The sequence below is a fragment of the Strigops habroptila genome, chromosome 11, assembly GCF_004027225.2.
Source record: "Strigops habroptila isolate Jane chromosome 11, bStrHab1.2.pri, whole genome shotgun sequence".
In the NCBI taxonomy this organism is placed as follows: Eukaryota; Metazoa; Chordata; class Aves; order Psittaciformes; family Psittacidae; genus Strigops; species Strigops habroptila.
Window position 1 is genome coordinate 20,152,341 of NC_046360.1, and position 17,311 is coordinate 20,169,651.

General features: G+C 42.3%; 2 protein-coding genes across 9 annotated transcripts in view; one reads left to right on the forward strand and one right to left on the reverse strand.

Moving 5' to 3' along the window:
* Nucleotides 1–1,665: 1,665 nt before the first annotated feature.
* NOL8 (nucleolar protein 8) lies at nt 1,666–15,897 on the reverse strand. Of its 6 annotated transcripts, none has more exons than XM_030501921.1 (17): nt 15,654–15,897; nt 15,183–15,366; nt 14,916–14,978; nt 13,894–13,972; nt 13,434–13,581; nt 12,605–12,673; nt 10,348–12,282; nt 9,942–10,058; nt 8,533–8,652; nt 8,179–8,263; nt 7,252–7,393; nt 5,526–5,609; nt 4,822–5,096; nt 3,826–3,952; nt 3,307–3,377; nt 2,587–2,669; nt 1,666–2,268 (listed from the first exon to the last, which is right to left on the reverse strand). In XM_030501921.1, exons 2-17 carry the CDS (start codon nt 15,319–15,321, stop codon nt 2,215–2,217), a joined length of 3,591 nt encoding a protein of 1,196 aa, XP_030357781.1. In that variant the 5' UTR covers nt 15,322–15,366; nt 15,654–15,897; the 3' UTR covers nt 1,666–2,214. The 6 variants fall into 6 exon arrangements, 5 of the variants coding, with proteins under 5 accessions (XP_030357781.1, XP_030357778.1, XP_030357779.1 ...); XM_030501918.1 differs by having other exon boundaries at nt 7,252–7,396; nt 15,654–15,896; XM_030501919.1 differs by having other exon boundaries at nt 7,252–7,396; nt 15,619–15,896.
* A 105-nt stretch (nt 15,898–16,002) lies between these two features.
* CENPP (centromere protein P) overlaps nt 16,003–17,311 on the forward strand; it is a 145,733-nt gene continuing 144,424 nt past the window's right edge. For 2 of the 3 annotated variants that reach the window (XM_030501929.1, XM_030501931.1), the window contains exon 1: nt 16,076–16,348. The gene's annotated coding sequence lies outside the window, so the exon portion shown is untranslated. Of the gene's footprint in view, nt 16,349–17,311 lie in introns of all 3 variants that reach the window. The other variant, XM_030501930.1, reaches the window with a different exon arrangement.

Sequence of the window (17,311 nt, forward strand, 5' to 3'; positions counted from 1 at the left end):
CCCAGTGGGTATTTCTTTGGCCAGTCATACCAATTTAATAAATTGATTTGATACAGCACTCTTGATTTTTAAAATATTCCAAGGTCCTGAGTAATCTGAGTGATTAGGCTCCAGGAAAGCACCAATTGTTAGCAAAAAAAATAAGCCATTTCATGACAGCATCAATGCTGATCCATGTGTAAGTGCAATTTGACTAGAAAGAGGATTTTCTAGCAATGCGCTACTGCATAACATTCTTTCCTGTGCAGAAGTAGTAAGGCAGAACACTGAAAAACATTTATTCCAACTAGAAGGACCTCCTAGCCTTAGAAGGAGAAAAGATCATGCACAACAAGAGTTCAATTAAAGGTCTTCACAAAACAGTCTGCTAGCAACCTTCTTGAAGGCATACAAAGATGTCTTGTCAAGCAAAAAGACCAAAACCAACAAAACTCAGAAAACACCACCACAAGAGAAGCTCAGAGCAAAGGACATTTACCCTCAGAAGCTTACTGTACCTGGGCTACCACCAGGGCAGCCGAGGGAGCTGTTTCATCAACCTCTGGGGGTCTTTGGAATCAGTGCTGCAGTAGAAGCTTCAGTCCAGAGACAGGAGGAGCCCCCAGGGGAAGGCAGACCAGACTGTGAGCTCAGGTGAGCACTCAGGCGGCAGAGTCACTTCCTCAAAAAGCACCTCCAAGTCCTGAGACCACTTTCCAAGACAAAACACCAGACAATGTCTTGGGCACAACCAGAGTAGGAGAAAAGGAAGGCGACATCCCCATATTGGAGAATCCAGGTCCAATCTAGGCAATTCAGGACCAAGGCAGAAACCTCAAGCCCCCAGAAGCCCTTCTCCAATACAAGCCCACTGACGTTGCTGAGAGTGACCAGAGGCTTCCCAGGCTGCCTCCTTCAGCTCCTGCCTTTAGAGCGTCCTCAGCCACCCTCTTCTACCAGCCACCTTCCAGGCCAAACTCCGGTGCTCAGGGTTCCCTTCTTCCCAGGGAGATTTCGCTCGGCCTTCCAACGCCAGGGCGTTCGAGAGCTCCGTCACCTACAGAGCTGACCGGTGCCAGGGAACAAACACCTCTGTTCACAGCGATGCTGTGCATGGCCACAGCCCTTTGGCCAGCTCCAGTCCAGCGCCGTTGCTCGGGAGTGCCTCGGAGCTCACCGCGCAATACCCCTGAAGAGCACGAGCTGCTCCGACCATGGCCACACCTCGCATCTTCCCAATCACAGCGGTCAAGTGCTGCCGCTGAGTTCTCTTTTGCACCCTCGATACCTCCTTCCCTTCCTCAAAAGCCCGTCACGTTCCCTCCCAGCTTCCCCTGCCTTCCTCAGAGAGGACGCTGCCCCCTACTCCAATGAATCAGCTTTCAAGCTGCATTAAGACCTATCAGGAAGGCACTTGGGGCGCACAGCACCTGCAAGACCACCTGTAGTTTGCCTGAAGAGCAAAGGGCTGTTCGAATCTCTCCAATCACCCCGCGGGACTTCCTTCATGCCCTGACCCCCATGATTCGTTGATTCAGCCTTCTAGCCCTCAACTAACTTGCAACTGGGCTGGGGCCAAGCAAGGCCTGATGGAGCCTCTCTGCTCAGCACATGTTCATTGGGCCTAGGAATGAGACCTCATATGTACTAATATCCTTCATTCAACAGCAAGCATACCACACCAGCAACATCTGTCCTTGGTATTTATTGGTGTTCACACTGAATTATGAAGTTGAGAAATCAACTCTGAAGAAATACACGTGTACCCATTTCAGACATCTTCCCTGTTATGTACGTATTTTCATAAAGTTCTTGTAAATTTTTACTCTGGAAATAATGCATTCCGAATATTTGTAAAGCAACCTGAAACAGGATCTCTATTATGTTTGGCAGGCTACAGGATAGATGGTCTTACAGGCACAGAGCTACCTTCCCTTGCTCAACCCTGTTTGGCACTGGGGGCTGAGAACACAGCAAAATAACCTGGGGTTGTCTTTGTTGAATGATCAAATTATAACGAGAAACAAAAAACCAAACCAAACAAAAATGCCAAAAAGAAAAAAAAAAAAACCCACCAAAAAAAGTCCATCACAAACCTCCAAAACAAAGTCTTTTCCAATATTATTTCTTATTAGATCTTTCAAAAATACAGTTTTTGAAACTAACTTTTTTCTGCAACTTCTCCAAAGAAGAAACCTGAAACTGGTCTTATCTGACCAGTAAGATAAGAAAGATTTACTGTTTTGCTTTCACTTTCCTTCTTGCATCCTTATGCTTCTTCCGGCATTCCTGAAAAGATTCAGATTTGAACATGACAATTACGAAAAGTTTAGAAGTTCACGTGTCCTGTCTTAATACTTTTTTACATGAAATAACTGGTCCTATACAATACAGAGATTCAGTAATTTACCTGACTGGACATCACAACATGATGTCATACACACTTTTATTATAAAACTTTTTAGTTCTCTGGTAATTACAAAGCTTCAAGCACATCTATAGATCCCAAATTATTTTTCAGTGCAAATTAAGGAAATAAGCAGCTGTGTTCCCCCGTCAAACTGAGCTTCCAGCCAGTTACCAAGTAACAGATGTTAAAACACTCACCTCAAGCAAGAATCTACGCCTGTCTTCCCAACCATCTCTTTCTTCACTGAGGTCTACTGATTTACAAAATAACTTAGGGCCCTCTGCACAAAAAGAATAAATTAACATGGTTACATCCTTCTCTATATACTCCTCTTTGTAACTCTCATGAGCAACACAGCAACAAAGTCAGAAGGCCCATTCTTTGCATTCCCCTCTCACCCCCAACACCACAGTGGCCTCCAACAGAAATGTTACGTATTACAGCCTTGCATCCTAAGAAAAACAAACAGCAGCAGCAGTTTTCTTTAATATGCTCAAATATAAACTGCTGTGAAACAGCATCTGTTCCATTAGAAGCTCAGCACCACTATCCTGCATCTCCCAAGAAACTGGCTAGAGTATCAAAAGCAATTGCTTTGGTGGACTACAGTTGGTTGTTGGGTTTTTTTGTGGATTGCGGTTTTGGTTGGTTGGTTGGCTGGTTGATTTTCTTTGTGTGGGGGTTGTTTAGCTTTTTTGTTTGCTTTTGACTCTGAAATTAATGATATTAACAAGAAAAAAACCCATAGTATTTAGGATCAAAAACCATGTGGGCATATGTGGGTGATAAGAATAGTCAATATTCTGTAACAAGAACACCAGAAACACAGAAAACAATTAAGTATCAGATATATGCCTGAAAGGATCCAAAATGTCTAGATTACTAGTTGAAAAGAGGCTGACTAAGTCCTGTTATACCTCTTAGGCGTTCATCATCTTTGGAGAAGAAGAAAGATCTAGCACTTTCTGTCTGTGGTAAAGAGAAAAAACTAGAAAAAACACAAAGGAAATTTAGCATCTTAAGAGTTAGTGTCAAATTCCCTTAGCCCATGTCCAAGCTGTAAGGCTGTAAGGCTCCAGAGAAATAGTATCTCTTGAAGGACATTACTCCACAGTAACCCAATACAACCTCCTATTAAAATACTTTTCTGAAGAAATCTTCACATGCGATTTGACTTTGGGCCAAACCCACTACCCGGCTGAGTTCTCGTGCACCGAGCTAGAAAGTCAGCTTTTCTACTCAACAGCCACGTGTGGTATTGGCATTTCTGACCACTACATACTGTGCAGCAAGGAATGGTTTCCACAGACAACTGCCCTTGTCCAGAGATGTGCAATGAAGATGTCGGTCTCCCCATGAGCCAGGTGCTGCTATTAATATTCTCATAGCATCAACCTACCACAACCAAGTAGACAACAGCTACAAATATAACTTGCATTTCTTTGTCCCTTTCGCTTTCTGATGCCTCCGGTTCATCATCGCCCTCAGAACTGCTGTCTTGGAAACGTGGATCTTCTTGCCATTTGACTCTGACAGGTTTTATTGTTTCAACTATGTAGGGCTCTGCAATAATAGCACAAAAAAAGAAAATAAAAATCACCAGATTATTCCCATACTTGCCAATACTAATTTCTACTTCAGAGTGAAATAATTAAATTGGACATGACAGCTTCAAGAAGGACAGAAACCTCCCCTCCCAGGTTTTCTATACCCTCGGGTAGATATGAATTCAGTTTGCTTGCTCACATGTCACAGATTTTGCCTCCAAAATGCAGAACTTGTGTCATCACAGCATAGGCAAAGAGTGTAGCAGTCATTCTGGGGCTTGTTATTAGGGTCCAGGGCTCTATCAATTCTCGCCAATCTCACAATCATCAACTGATTTGGGAGTAATGGTGCCTCTTCATATTTCCAGCTTGCAGAAGCTGGAATAAAAGCTGTCTTGCACTGTGATCTATCTTAAAAAGTTCCTTTGCAAAGAAATTCTTAATGCCATAGCTTATTCCTTCTCTGTGTTTAAGCTGTGTTATTTTCATGTATGTATTTCTCCCTCTAGCACAGACAACCAGTTGCTGAACTCTGACAACACAATTTATTTAAAATCTTGATGGGTTTACATGGGTCATCGTTTTCCCTGGTTGAGAAATTTAGTGGATGACAACAAGTTTATCCACCACTGTTCAAAAAACCGTTACATTATAGATCCTTCTCAAAACATCCCTCTCAAAATTCCTGGCATACAAGCATGGATTAACTCTGATTAAACCAGAAGAATCTTGGCAAGCATCAGAGAAGATTGTAGCAATAATTACTGACTTCTGCCTCTGAAAGTCACCTGGGCCATGAATTTCTCTACACGATATGACTCTACAGTACCTGACATAAGCTACCCATCACAAGTTGCACTATTATTATCCATGTTCTGCTGTTACCTCCTTTCATGCCCAACTCCTCCGTATCTCCAAAGAAGGAAAACTTGAAACCACCAGACTCCTCAGCTACGTTACTCCCAGCATTAGGTCCCACGTGGTCAGGTGGGGTAGGGTCCTCCGCATCGTCTTTGTCCCACGGTGTTTCTTCATTTATGTGTGATTTGCTCTTTGAAGATCCAAACAACTCTTTTAAATCAACAGCAATATCATAATACGTTTCTTTAGACACTTCAGGCAGTTTCTCACTCTCTTCCCTCTTCTTCCTTTTAGCTTTACTGAAATGAAATTGTTAAAGGATGGTAACACCGCACGTGTATTTTTAAAAGAAAGGTTCCCATAGAGGCAACCTCATTATTAACGTCTTCCTACAGTTATCAAAGCAAATTAAACGTTGAGAGATAGTATTTTTTTCCTCACAGATTTGCAAATCTTAGAAGTCCATGACTTGAAGCAAAGGAACAGCCTGAAGGTGAGAAAATGAAGACAGAAAGTGGTGTGCAGAAGCAGACGGACTAGAAAGAAAAGATGACATTATATGCTGGTTTTAGTGCTCACAATTCTTATTATCTCTTGATTTTAGCAATAACAGACAGAACTGAAGAAAAAACAGAGCAGTCTCCAGAGTTTCAAAGTCAGTCTTCTGCTACAGCCATCTTTCCATGGGAAGAAACATCACAACTCTAGTTACCAAGCTGTAGTATTACCTCTCTTGTTCTGCAGCACTTGGTTTCCTTTCAAAAACTGCATGGTCCTGTCTTGTGGGATCATAGCGGAGGGCATTAATATCTCTATAAAAACAGAAAGAAGAAGAAAAACCATGAGCCATCCTAAATGCTCAACTGAAAGCTACCCTAAACCTTTACAGTCAGATTCAAATTCGTATTGACTTCTTGACCAAAACAGCTCCAAATCAATCTAAAGCCTAACTGGCATTTAGGAAGTACCTGTTAGTCAGTGACCGGGTCAGGAAAAACTATAAACGGAAGTGGCTTTAATCAAATCGATATATTTACTATAACACCTAGACCTCAAGTTGTGTGTGTTATACAATAAGTTTCTACCTGCATCTGTTTATCTTTTGAGGAGCTATAGCAGTACAGCTATCCATAGCGATAGATCTCTATTTCTTCTGGTACTAAACATTGCAAAATTCAAATAGTCTGAGGGGAAAAAAAAACCAACCATAAACAAGCAAACAAAAAACAACACAAAATGAAAAAAAGAAAATACCAACCCAAACCCCCAAAACCCCACAGAACTAACCAAGAAAAAACAAACACACCCCCATTATGCCCACCTTCTAAAATTTAAGCATTTTGAGGACTTTCAGCTAAAGCAGTTTAAGGTTTAGACTAACCCCAACACTACTGTAGCAAAGCCAATGCTGCCTTATGGCAATGCAAGAAGGCAATCACTTATTTCCCTTCCTCTCCCAAAATTAATGCTTAGGGCATACATTAACTGCTTTTAAATAGTTACACACTGTACCGCTAACTGGGTACTAGAGAACACTGTCATTCACAGAACCGTCCTAGAGATCACCTCTGGGGTTGCACAGATGATTTCCCCCTCTGCTTAGTCTTTAGAGAATGCATTAACATTTGTACAGAAGTAATTAACAATTAAATATGATTGTACAGTGGTCACAATGGTACTTAGCAGTCAGCAATCAATTGATGCAACTCCAGTAGCGAGTGTTTGTAAAAACTATGTGCTACTGCATTACCCTTAATGCTACTAACGTCTACCAGTTCAGTCCACAGACCAATTTCTGTTAAAGGTCATACTTAAATCTCACCACACTTTCCACAGTACTTTTCCAGACCTCTATCATCATCCTCTAATAAAGGCTAGAGCATGCCCAACAGCAACATGTAACAAAGTCCTAATCTAATGAAAAACTGAAGCAGAAATACAGGTAAATGGGGGGGGAAAAAAAAAAAAAAAAGAAGAAAAATTCTCCACTGGAAAAAAGGATTGATGAAGGTCTAATCTCCTGTAGGCCAGAGAAAACAATAACTTTAGACTCTTAACTTCGGTAGCAGTTAATAACTTACTGACCTACTGCCCAACTCTCATGTTCTTTGTGTAGCCACGTTAGGTTTGCCTCCACAGAGAACAGAAATAAGTCTTACCTAGGCAAGGACTTAAAATGTTAATTTTTCGTGACCAGCGCTCCAATCTAGATCTACCAGAAGAAACTCAAGCAGGCATCAATAGTATTTTTCCATAAAGTAATGATAATTACCAGTTGCATAATCTATTGAGACACTCAAGCTGAAAAACTGCATTAAAGACTAACTTCAAATGCACAGAACAGAGAAGGAAACGCTTTTCCCAATCGGCTTGGCAGAAATTTCAGTTCTGAAACATGGGCAAAAATGAAGCCTTCCTAAAATTCCTTCTTTATTGATAACAGACAACTCATACTTGAATTTCTTAGCACTTGTGGCCTTCTTCGTCAGCACAGGGTGTTCCAGGTTGATATTCAAGAGGCTTCCCAGGATTTCCAGATTTTTCTTTTTCTCTGCAGCAAGCTCTTCTTCCTCATCTGCCTTCAAGATATTTGTCTCTGCTAAAAGAAAAATAAATACGTTATTTTTCCCCTGCTATCACCTGAGTAAGCCTGCAATACCTGATATACTGCATTACTATCATATTACAAGTGCTCACGTTTCAAACGCATCACCTCCTTCATTTTAAAGCTACTTGCAGGCTTTCTCCCCTGCACTGTAGAAAATGATTATAGAAATGTCACAGGCAGCTATTTCATGGGAAAAGCAGATCCATTATTTAACTTGTTCTCTGCTTATACCACATAACTGTACAACTACTTGGCCACTGATAGATACAGGACTGATGATCATATTGAAGCAACAAAGGGAGTAGCAGAACTAGGCAAAAATTTAAGTTTTAGAAACAAATTTTGGATCTTGAAAACTCTGTTAACAATTGGAATTTTGGTAGGGGTGGCAGCTGTGGACTGCAGGATGACTACAAAACTGTTTATGTGAGTGTAAGGGTCAAAATGTTTCTCTTCATCAGTCACCACTTAACTCTGTGAAAAACACAGAGAAACGCATTCTGGGATCATCCTGTATTAAAACAGTATTTTCCGGTGCTGACTGAGGTACTAAGTACATCTCACTCAGCTGTTACAAATACTTCTGCAACATAAACATTTGAGAAAACACAGCCACCAATGTATGCTATGCACAGCCCCAACAGAGCTGGGTTATTTTCCTTAAGAAATCACCAAAGTAAAAGTAGTCCAGAAGTTGTTTCAAGCATCCAAAATTAAGGTTGCACGACGCAGCTCTATTACTATCATTAACCAGGAAACAGGAGCAGGTTTACCTTCTTCCTCACTGTCACTTTCAAGGAATCTTTCATCCATGCGGAATCTTTCATCCATGCCAAGTCGTGACTGCAATTTCAAGAGCTAGCCAAAAGGAAAGACACTACTGAGCACCAGAGAAGAAAACCATCAACATTCAGTAACTTCAAAGATGACAATATCAGAGAGACACCTCCCGCTCCCCAACACACATCACTTCCTCCATGGCCACTGTTTCCTCTAATTCAGGGAATTCCGTTGCAGCTTTGTCAAAATCACATTCAGCAAGCATGCAAACCCATGTGTGATGTGCTTCTGAATCAGCATTACGGAGACTTAGAAGAAGACTAAATTACAGTAATGGGTTCACTCACTTTTTCACCAGCTTTGCCTTCAAACTGGGGCTTAATTTTGAATCTCTCAGCATCCACATCATCTTGCTCATCCTCACTGCTGTCAAACAGTCTGCCTGAGGTTTTAGGAGCAGATTCATCCTTTGTTAAACAAAAAGAAAATAGAGAAAGGCAGCAGTTTACGTACATTTGAGAAAATAAATCAGCATCAGCTTTGTTCATGTGCTTTCCCGTTTATCTGAAGTGGATTTCTAGAACATGCAGCTCACTGACTGATCCATGTGCTTCAACTCCTACATTGTACACACAACTCGTACAATTCTGTTTTACAGTTAAGACTATTAAACTTTAGCATAGACAAAATATCCATGTAAAGGGTAACTTGGCTTTTACCATATGAGATAATTGGGTATAAAAATCCAAATTTCTGATTCTGTCAAGGGAGATATTTGAAGATATGCATGTCAAATTATATCCTTTCTGAACAAGCCTCACTTCTGGTATAAACTCTAGGATACAGTTTAAGTCAGTTGATCAAAACCAATGATTGCAAAAGGTAAGTGCTCCGTGGCTTTGAAACGGTTTTCCATTGAATGAGAAGTTCTTTTAAAGAAAGAGGAAATTACAGTACACGACATAGGGCATGGATTCTAAATACAGGGTAAGGAGATACATGGGTGAAAGGAGTCATAAACACAAGGAAAAATGAGAAAAGGTTTCAATTAAATAGTGAGAATGGTCCAAATCTTACTACATTTATGAGGAAAAAAAATCCAACAAAAGCAAACCCAACGGTTTGACCCTTTAGCAGAGATGTGACTAAAATAATACGTCACAAGAAGTTCTGTTTCGGCAAGTACTTAATTGTGCCGAAAGCGTGGCAGTAAAATCCTGAGCAGTCTGCTAAACAAGGTCACAGGCGCGGTGTATGGAGGAAGTCCCACAAAACTTACCTGGACCCCAACAGCGCTTTAAAAAGACGACACTGCATTAATACAGATTCTTCCTCCACAGGGTCAGAAAGAGCAGAGTCCCTCTATAGTACCCAAGCCAAATCTCTTCCCCCTCCTTTGACTAGAAGCAGTAACTTTTCAAAACTAATTAAGCTAATTAATGTAACTTCGGCATTCTTTGTCTTTTCATCCAAGTCAGAGTAGCTTTTATACAAATCTCAATCTCCTTACACATTCACCAAGTTCTCCAGTTTTAGCAGATGCATGGTTAAATTCTTTGAAACCTACTTCGTATTACTAAAAAAAGAAGACTCCTTCCTATCAATTCAAACCTTACCTACTTTTTTCTGTCATTTCACTATGAAAAACAGTCTTCAGAACAAGAGGCGTAATCATATTGATATGGAATACAAGGCACAGTCATACCCATGTGGAATTACTTTACAGAATACTGGACTTGTTCCCAATAACACTTACGTCCTTATGCACATCTCCCAAACTGGCATCTTTCTTCAACGTCTCATCCACTTCAGCTTCACTTTCCACATCTGAATGGAATATCACGTGTTTATGCTTGCCTCCTGGCTGGCTATCCTGTGGAAGAGTGAAACTCTCAAGTCAAACTTAGCAAATACTTGCTACAGTCTTACACCGTATCTAAAAGAAGTTTCCATGACATGAAAGGAGGAATCTACTATTCCTCTTGCAACTCTAGACATGTTCCGGGAATTAGGTATGCATCATTTTGTATACATTCACAAGAAAAGTGGCAACGTAATCAGAAATTCCAGAACATGATTTTTAAAAGATCTTAAACCACATCTATTAATTCCCGGTTTCTTTTACTGCATACTATTTGGAGAGAAGTTGTGAGTGTCATTACCAGATTGGAGAGAGCTCCTTGAATGAGCATCTTCTGTAACTCTCTCTCTCTCTGTCTCTCTCCTAGAGCTGCTAGCCTCCTCTGGTTATCCTGAAACTGTTTCTTTTTTGGTCTACGTTCCTTTGAAGCAGTAGCATGAAGACAAAGCTCTTGATCTTCCAGAAGGCTTCTCTTCCCATCCTCACGTTTATCAGCTTCACATTCTGGTCTTTGATTGCTTACATCCAGCTTCAACTGTTTTGAAAGCAGTTTGGGGCTTTTCAGTTGTGGTTTCGCGTGTTTCTGTGACACTGCAGCATTACTATCCATGTCGCTGCTCTCGTCTTCACTCTCATTAGTACAAGGAGCAGCATCTGCGTGCTCTGAATTTTGCTTGTCTTGCGTAGAACTCGCATCTTTGTTCTTTCCTTGCAGGTGTGGCCTGGACCCAGGCTGACCTCTCTCATCTGCAAAGGAGGTGGCATCTGACAGTTCCTCGAGCGGTTCACAACGCGTATTTTGTCTCTTTTTACTGCTGAGTTCAAGTGAATACATTGGATGGTTCTTCCACTGTCTTTGAGACGATTCCTCCCCACAGGAAGAAACACAAGCTCCAAGATATAATCTTTCTACAGACTCCTTCTCTAAACCAGTGCTGACCCTCGGTAACTCTTTTCCACAAAGGGACCCCATTCCTCTGAAGGGCTGATATTTCAAATGCAAATTATTTCGTCCCTTGGAGCTTGCTTCGTCAGCATCCTCCTCCCCCACCAAAATCGCAGCAACTACATCTTCAGGACAGATACATTTTTTCCTAACTGCAGGGCAAAATTTAGAGAGTTTTGTTTTATTTGCAACATTACCCTTAGGATATGCTTCAACACTGCCCTGACTAGAGCTCTGTGTACTGTCCGGTTCTGCTCCGCATGTCCCAGTAGCTAATGCTTGTAAGTCATCCAATGTAAGGTCTAAGCGGTAACAGTTTTGCGTCATGCTTTCATAATCCGAACTGATTTCAGACTCCCCTTTCTCAGGCTCTGAACAAGAGCTTTCACTATCACTTGTCTTTGTTGTACTGTTACCTGCTGTGCCCTGCAAGGCAGCAGTTTGGGATTTTTTCTTTTTCCCTTTTTTTTCAACATATTCTTTTAAATTATGAGTTTTTACTGAGGAGTCATTTACCAAATCACTTTTTTTCTCAGCTAAGAGTTCTTCATTTTCCATCTTCACCTGTTTAAAATCTTCTAAAACTGTAGAGTTCCTGCTACATAGATGTGGAGTTTTACTTTCAGCAATAATTTCATCTGTACCTGCTGACTGATCACCATTATCACATTCCATAGTCTCTTTCTCTCTAAAACTTCCTTTGATAGCTTGCTTCATGGCATCTGGATTGCTTAAGGACCTGTAACTACTGTATTTTAATTCACAATTGTCCCCAACAATTTCCAAGTGGTCACTTTCAGCCTCGCCATTTTCAGCTTTCTGTACTTCTCTCTCTCTCTCTCCCATTGCTCTGATTTCCTCTTCAGAATCAGTATCACTCTCAGAAACACTCATATTATTTTGAACTGTAACACCAGAAACATTGCTTTCATCTCGTAATATGCCTCTCCCAGATATTTTACTATTAAGACTCCTCGACGGAGGCAATTTAGACTTCTCTTTGGGTTTCCGCTTTGATCGGTGATCTAGCTGTCGTGAGCTTGTGGCTTTTGAATGCGACTGGCACCCAGAGGAGAGAACTACTGCTCCATTCAGAGCCTCACTGCCCAAGTGCCTCAGTTTTTTAGGTGGCTTCTTCATTAGAGGGGACTCTCCTTTCCGCTTTGTGTTTATGCTGTCACCTCTCTCTTCCAAGTGCCAAGAGAGCTCAGATACAGGAACAGCACGTGCCAAGTCTGGCTCCAGCTTTCTAAGATTATGGCAATATTTTGACGGGTCGTATTTCACAATGTGACTCTGAGTTAAGGAACTATCCCAACATGATGCTTTCAGCAAGCAAACTTCAGTCTTTATGAACAGGCTGGATTCTGCACGAAAGGACAACCCAGAGTCCTTTTTCATGTCAGGACCATAAGCCTTTAAGCAGCTGACTTGCAGTCTAAACAATGCATTCAAATCACACAAGCCTACTGCTTGTGTGATTTACTTAGGGAATCCAGTGAATCAGCGTTGGCCACTATGTCACACTTCCAGACTGTGAAGCAAATGTTGCCCCATAAGCCAAAAGAAAGAAGGGAATCATGCCTATGCCCAGCCAAGAGGAAAAGGATATTTTCTTTTTCTGTTGACTCCTAACGTGCAAGATAGGCAAGACTCTGCCAAATTTACCAACAACCCATTTCTGAAAGAGAAGAAAAATAACCAGTGTTAAACAAAGATGTATATTCTTGGATAACAGAAACACTCATAAAGAGTCATCTGTGACTAGTTCTTTATTTATTTACTCTCTTCAGTGAGATTTATCTGTACTGTGCAAGTTAGCCGGCTTCCTTCACAAAGAAAGAGAACAAACCAAATCCCTCCCCATCACCCTCCTAAACCATTCTGTGCTGACCAAATAACTTTGAAAGCTTTGCAGGACATATAATCTGTGTTGCCCAAATGTTCATGTTCAGTGCTTTCATTCCAAGTCTAACTTTTCTAAGCATGTGTAGACCATGATCCCGAATGTGCGGAAGCACAGAGATTAGCTCCTGACAACCCAGCTGTCACAAATGTATATGCTGTATAAAAATACGACAATAATATTGTATAACAATAGCTCTACATGCTTTTAAGGGGCACACAAAGACGTTTCCAACATAAAGGAGTCATTTAACATCACAGAAGAGTCTGAACCAGACATTATAAAGATTCCAGGCATTATATAGAAAGATTCCAGGCCTACTTCCAGGCGTTATAAAGAACACCAAGAACATTCCACATAAGGAATAAGTCTACATGTAAGATATTTCCTTAGACTGCTTTTCACAGGTTGGATACTTTATAAAGGTTTCTTTACATAAAGGGTAGAGATTTGATGCAAATAAAGATGTAAGAAGCCCGTGCCCCATTCTGGCTTTTGTTTTGCTTTAGTTCTCTGCACACCTGCCCCACCATACCTTATGATCTGGCACCTCTGTACCTGGTACTGCTTTCATATGGAAGTCCACAACTCCTGCCTTTTTCAGCGATTCTAACAGAGACATTTGGCCATTGCTCTGTGGCTTTTCTTGCTGCAGCTTTGCTTCCTCCCTCTCCCTGGCCAGCCTGTACCAAGAAGCACATCATACATGAAAAATACATCTGCCCGTGTGCTAAATTACAGCTGACAACGATCCTGTTCCACAGAACAGTAACCATTCCTACCCAAGGAATTAGCACATCTGCTAACTTTAAGGGAATAATGATGCAAAACAGGCTGCAGTATCTAATGTGCACCAACAGCCTGCCAATGCCAAAAAACCCTAGAAAGATTAAGAGTGTAGCAGCCGAAAGCACAGCCATAATACTATCGGATAAACAGAAAAAGGGTAACTTTAGCAACAACATATATATATATTCTTTTTAATTCATTTTTACCTGTGCAAGAAGCTTTCTTTGGCCAACTGAATTTGCAGGGTCCCCCCTTTCCATTTTGTTTTATTTAAAACTGACATGCCTGTAAAGCAAGGAGATGGCAGGTTAATATTTTCTACACTAAAAAAAACCAAAACACCACACCTCAGGCTTAACTATGCCTCTGTCTAGAAGTTTCTTCAGCATGATCTTATTACTCACTTGATTTAAGTTTGTACATGAAAAGTCTAATACCCAAGTCTTAAACAAGAAAGTCCACATCCAAAATTCAAGTTCTGACTTCAAAAGACTCATTCAAGTCATTCAGATACACGTACCCTGACGTTTCTACACTACTGTCAGACAGGCTCTTCTTGACTTCACTTCTTGCGCACTTTGAAAAACACAGTTAAGGACTACTGAAAACCAGAGGGAAAAGTGATGTACTTGGAACTTCCGGATGCAAAGTGTCAAGGGCTCTCAAACAGTCGCTCTCTAACAGCTTTCCCATTCCTAATGGCAGCATTCCCTACATAAAAGGGCGTATTTCCAATCCCTCTCTTCGGGAACAGGCATCTTCACCTGCTGTTTTGCTGCATATTATGCAGGTGGTTTTAGAACCCCGCAACCAGTTTTGTAACCCCACGACTTTGGGATTTGTAATACTGCTGTAACAGGAGCATGCTTTACACAAATGCTCCTCCTGGGCTTCCTCTCATATCAAGTCACAATGTTTTATGGGCCTGATGCAAGTGTTTGAAGCACACTTCCTATAACTTTTCCTACAAGGGTTAGAACCAACTCCTTAAGTCTCTCATCTCAGTCACAAGGAACCTTTTTAAAGTGCTTCCACCTACTTACGGAGAGCTCCTCTGAAGTAACTTCAATAAAACTGCAGCTTAAAGGGAATGAACATGACAACAGAAGGAAACAGCGTCTGCCTCGACCACATCCTGATCTGACAACATTACATGCATTTTCAGTAATGCAACCTGCCTCAAAACCATCAATTACTTAAGAAGAAATAAATAAAAAAAAATACTTACACTTTCTAAGATCTGCATCCGAAATGTTGACACTGATGTAAGCAAAAGTTTTCAGAGGGGTCCCTGAGCAAAGAGAAACACTCAGTTAATTTCTCTGCAATTTCACAGTTTCCCTTACAACTGAAAACTAAGCTGTCTCCTAAGAATTAAGCGAGTCTTAAGCAAAAAAAAAAAAAAAAGAAATCTGTTTCACAACAAATTGAAAACCAATTCGCTTTTAAAAGAATGGTTCCAAGCACTTTTTAAAGAGTGACGCAAAGCTGTTACCCTGATCATCTTGTCTGGTAATAATCTCCGTATCCAAAACATGGCCGAACTTGCCAAATCTTTCCTGCAGCTCAGCCTTAGACACCTCGTGGGCAAGCCCTCCAACATACAAGCGTTTCAGCACTTGCTCCGTCTCCATGTGGGAAAGCCCGGCTGCGCCGGCTGCCCCGAACGCTCCGGGTTTCTGTAAGAAGACAAGAGGTCACCAGCACTGACACAGGAGGGATTAACGCGTTCATAGCGCCAAACCGCGCAACGACTCGGCCACCAGCACCGCGCCACGCACAACCTCGTGCTCCAGCCCGGGGCAGCCAACGCCGCCCTGCAGCGGGGAACCGCGAGGCCGGGGCGAGGCCCCAACCGCCGCCACACCCGCACCGGCCGCCGCGGCCCCGGTACCCGCGGTCCCTCACGGGACGCCGCCGCCCGCCCGTACCGCCCAGAGCAGCGCCTCGCCCGCCGCAATTCAACCTGTCTTCCACCTCGCAGCCCTTCCTGTCGCCGCGCGGAAAAAAGGTTCCGCCAGCTGCGGCCGCCGGGTCCTGCTCGTCTGCTCGTTGCCGGCCGGAGCAGTGTGGGGGCAACACAGGGTTGTCTCCGGGGACCGCGGGAGGTTCGAGGGGAACGAACCAAAAGGAACGGCGGGGGAGGTTCCACAAGACACTGATAAGAAACCAACAGCAGAAAATAAGGAACTGCCTGACTGAACTACGCTCGTGGCACCGGCTCCAAAAACGAGCTCCGGAACCGCCGTTGCAGTGGCTGTGTTTCCGAGGAGCGGGATGAAGGCGCTGCCGGCGCCCCCGGCCCGCGCAGCCGCAGTGGTACCGGCCGGGCCGCGGCGGGCGGTTGGGCGGTTCGAAGCGCGCGTCGTGCGCGGGGCCGGGCCGGGCGGGGCTGCTCTGGGCCTCGCTGCCGGGGCCCGCGTGGTGCCGCCGGGGCAGCCGCGAGCGCTGGAGCCGCTCCCCGGGCCCTGGGGCGGGCGGCGGCAGCACCGGCTCGGCTCGCGAGCGGCGCTACCGGCCGGTGGGCGGGGAGAGGGGAGGGCAGGAGCAAAGCCGGGCAGCGCTGCGCCTCGGCAGCTCCATTCTTCCGAACTCTGCAGTTCTGGTTCCAGCTTTCGTTTGGCAGCGTAGAAGTAAATGCTTAGCGGTGTACACGGGCAGGTACGTAGAAATGTGAAATGTTTACCGCTAACGTCTTTGTGTTTATGTGTGTGTGTTTGTGTGCTTCATTCGAGACGAAATTATTGATTGTCCTTAAAGTTATTTTGTATTTAATTTAATGTGTGTACGTGTGTTTTTACCCTGCTTTTTGAGGTCATAATTAGTCTTTGAGTCTTTTACACTGTAGTATAATCTTTTAAGGTAAATACCTGTAAGCAGCATATGTGTTTTCTTATTGTTTTTAAAACGGCTGTTAGAAAAGGAATTAATAACAATCTGTGGTAAAGTTCTAGTTATTGTAATGTTTTTCTTTTCCTTAACGTACTCTTTATTATCACCAAGACTTTCTTCAATGCATCCACTTAAAAACTCTACGTTAATAGGATGCGTTAGAAGTTTTGAACTTCTGTTTCTTGTCTCCGTGGATATTGTATGTACTCATACATTGCATAAGATTGTCTTAAAATTTCAGAGGCAGTTACAATGTCAGTGTTTCTCTAATTGCATATACTTTATTAAATGAGTAAATTTTTAATATAAAACATTTTAAATGTTGTTTTTCTGTTTGTGTTATTCGGGTGCTGTTTCTTATGAACCAAACCAACAAAATCCTATTCCCTCCTCATGCATTTTTGTTGAACCATGTTAGTATGGATCTTGCAAATACAGTTGTTTAAAACCACATATAAAACTAGATTTATTTTTTTTTTTTTTTCCTTTTTCCTGGATGAAAGGTACCTTGGTCTGGAGTTGCACCACATTCTCCACGGTCCTTTGAGTGTGTTATGTCTAGGCTGAATATTAGATTTTTTTTTTTTTTTTCTTAAAATTGAGGTTTATTTGTCTTCAATTATTAGTGAAATGTGGTTGGTTTTTTGTGTCTCTTTACTGCTGTTTACTTGAAAGATAGATTATGCTGTTGTGTTAGTAGGAGCAGGTGTGCTTCATTTAATCAGATGCATC

What these genes read in the sequence shown, in the direction of transcription:
- NOL8 (XM_030501918.1), bottom strand. Translation starts at nt 15,321, where the DNA reads ATGGAGACGGAGCAAGTGCTGAAACGCTTGTATGTTGGAGGGCTTGCC. An exon ending in CAGAGGTGCCAGATCATAAG is followed by an intron (nt 12,674 to 13,433) that starts GTATGGTGGGGC and finishes CTTCTCTTTCAG; the next exon opens with AAATGGGTTGTTGGTAAATT. An exon ending in AAGGCAAAGCTGGTGAAAAA is followed by an intron (nt 8,264 to 8,532) that starts GTGAGTGAACCC and finishes CCTTTTGGCTAG; the next exon opens with CTCTTGAAATTGCAGTCACG.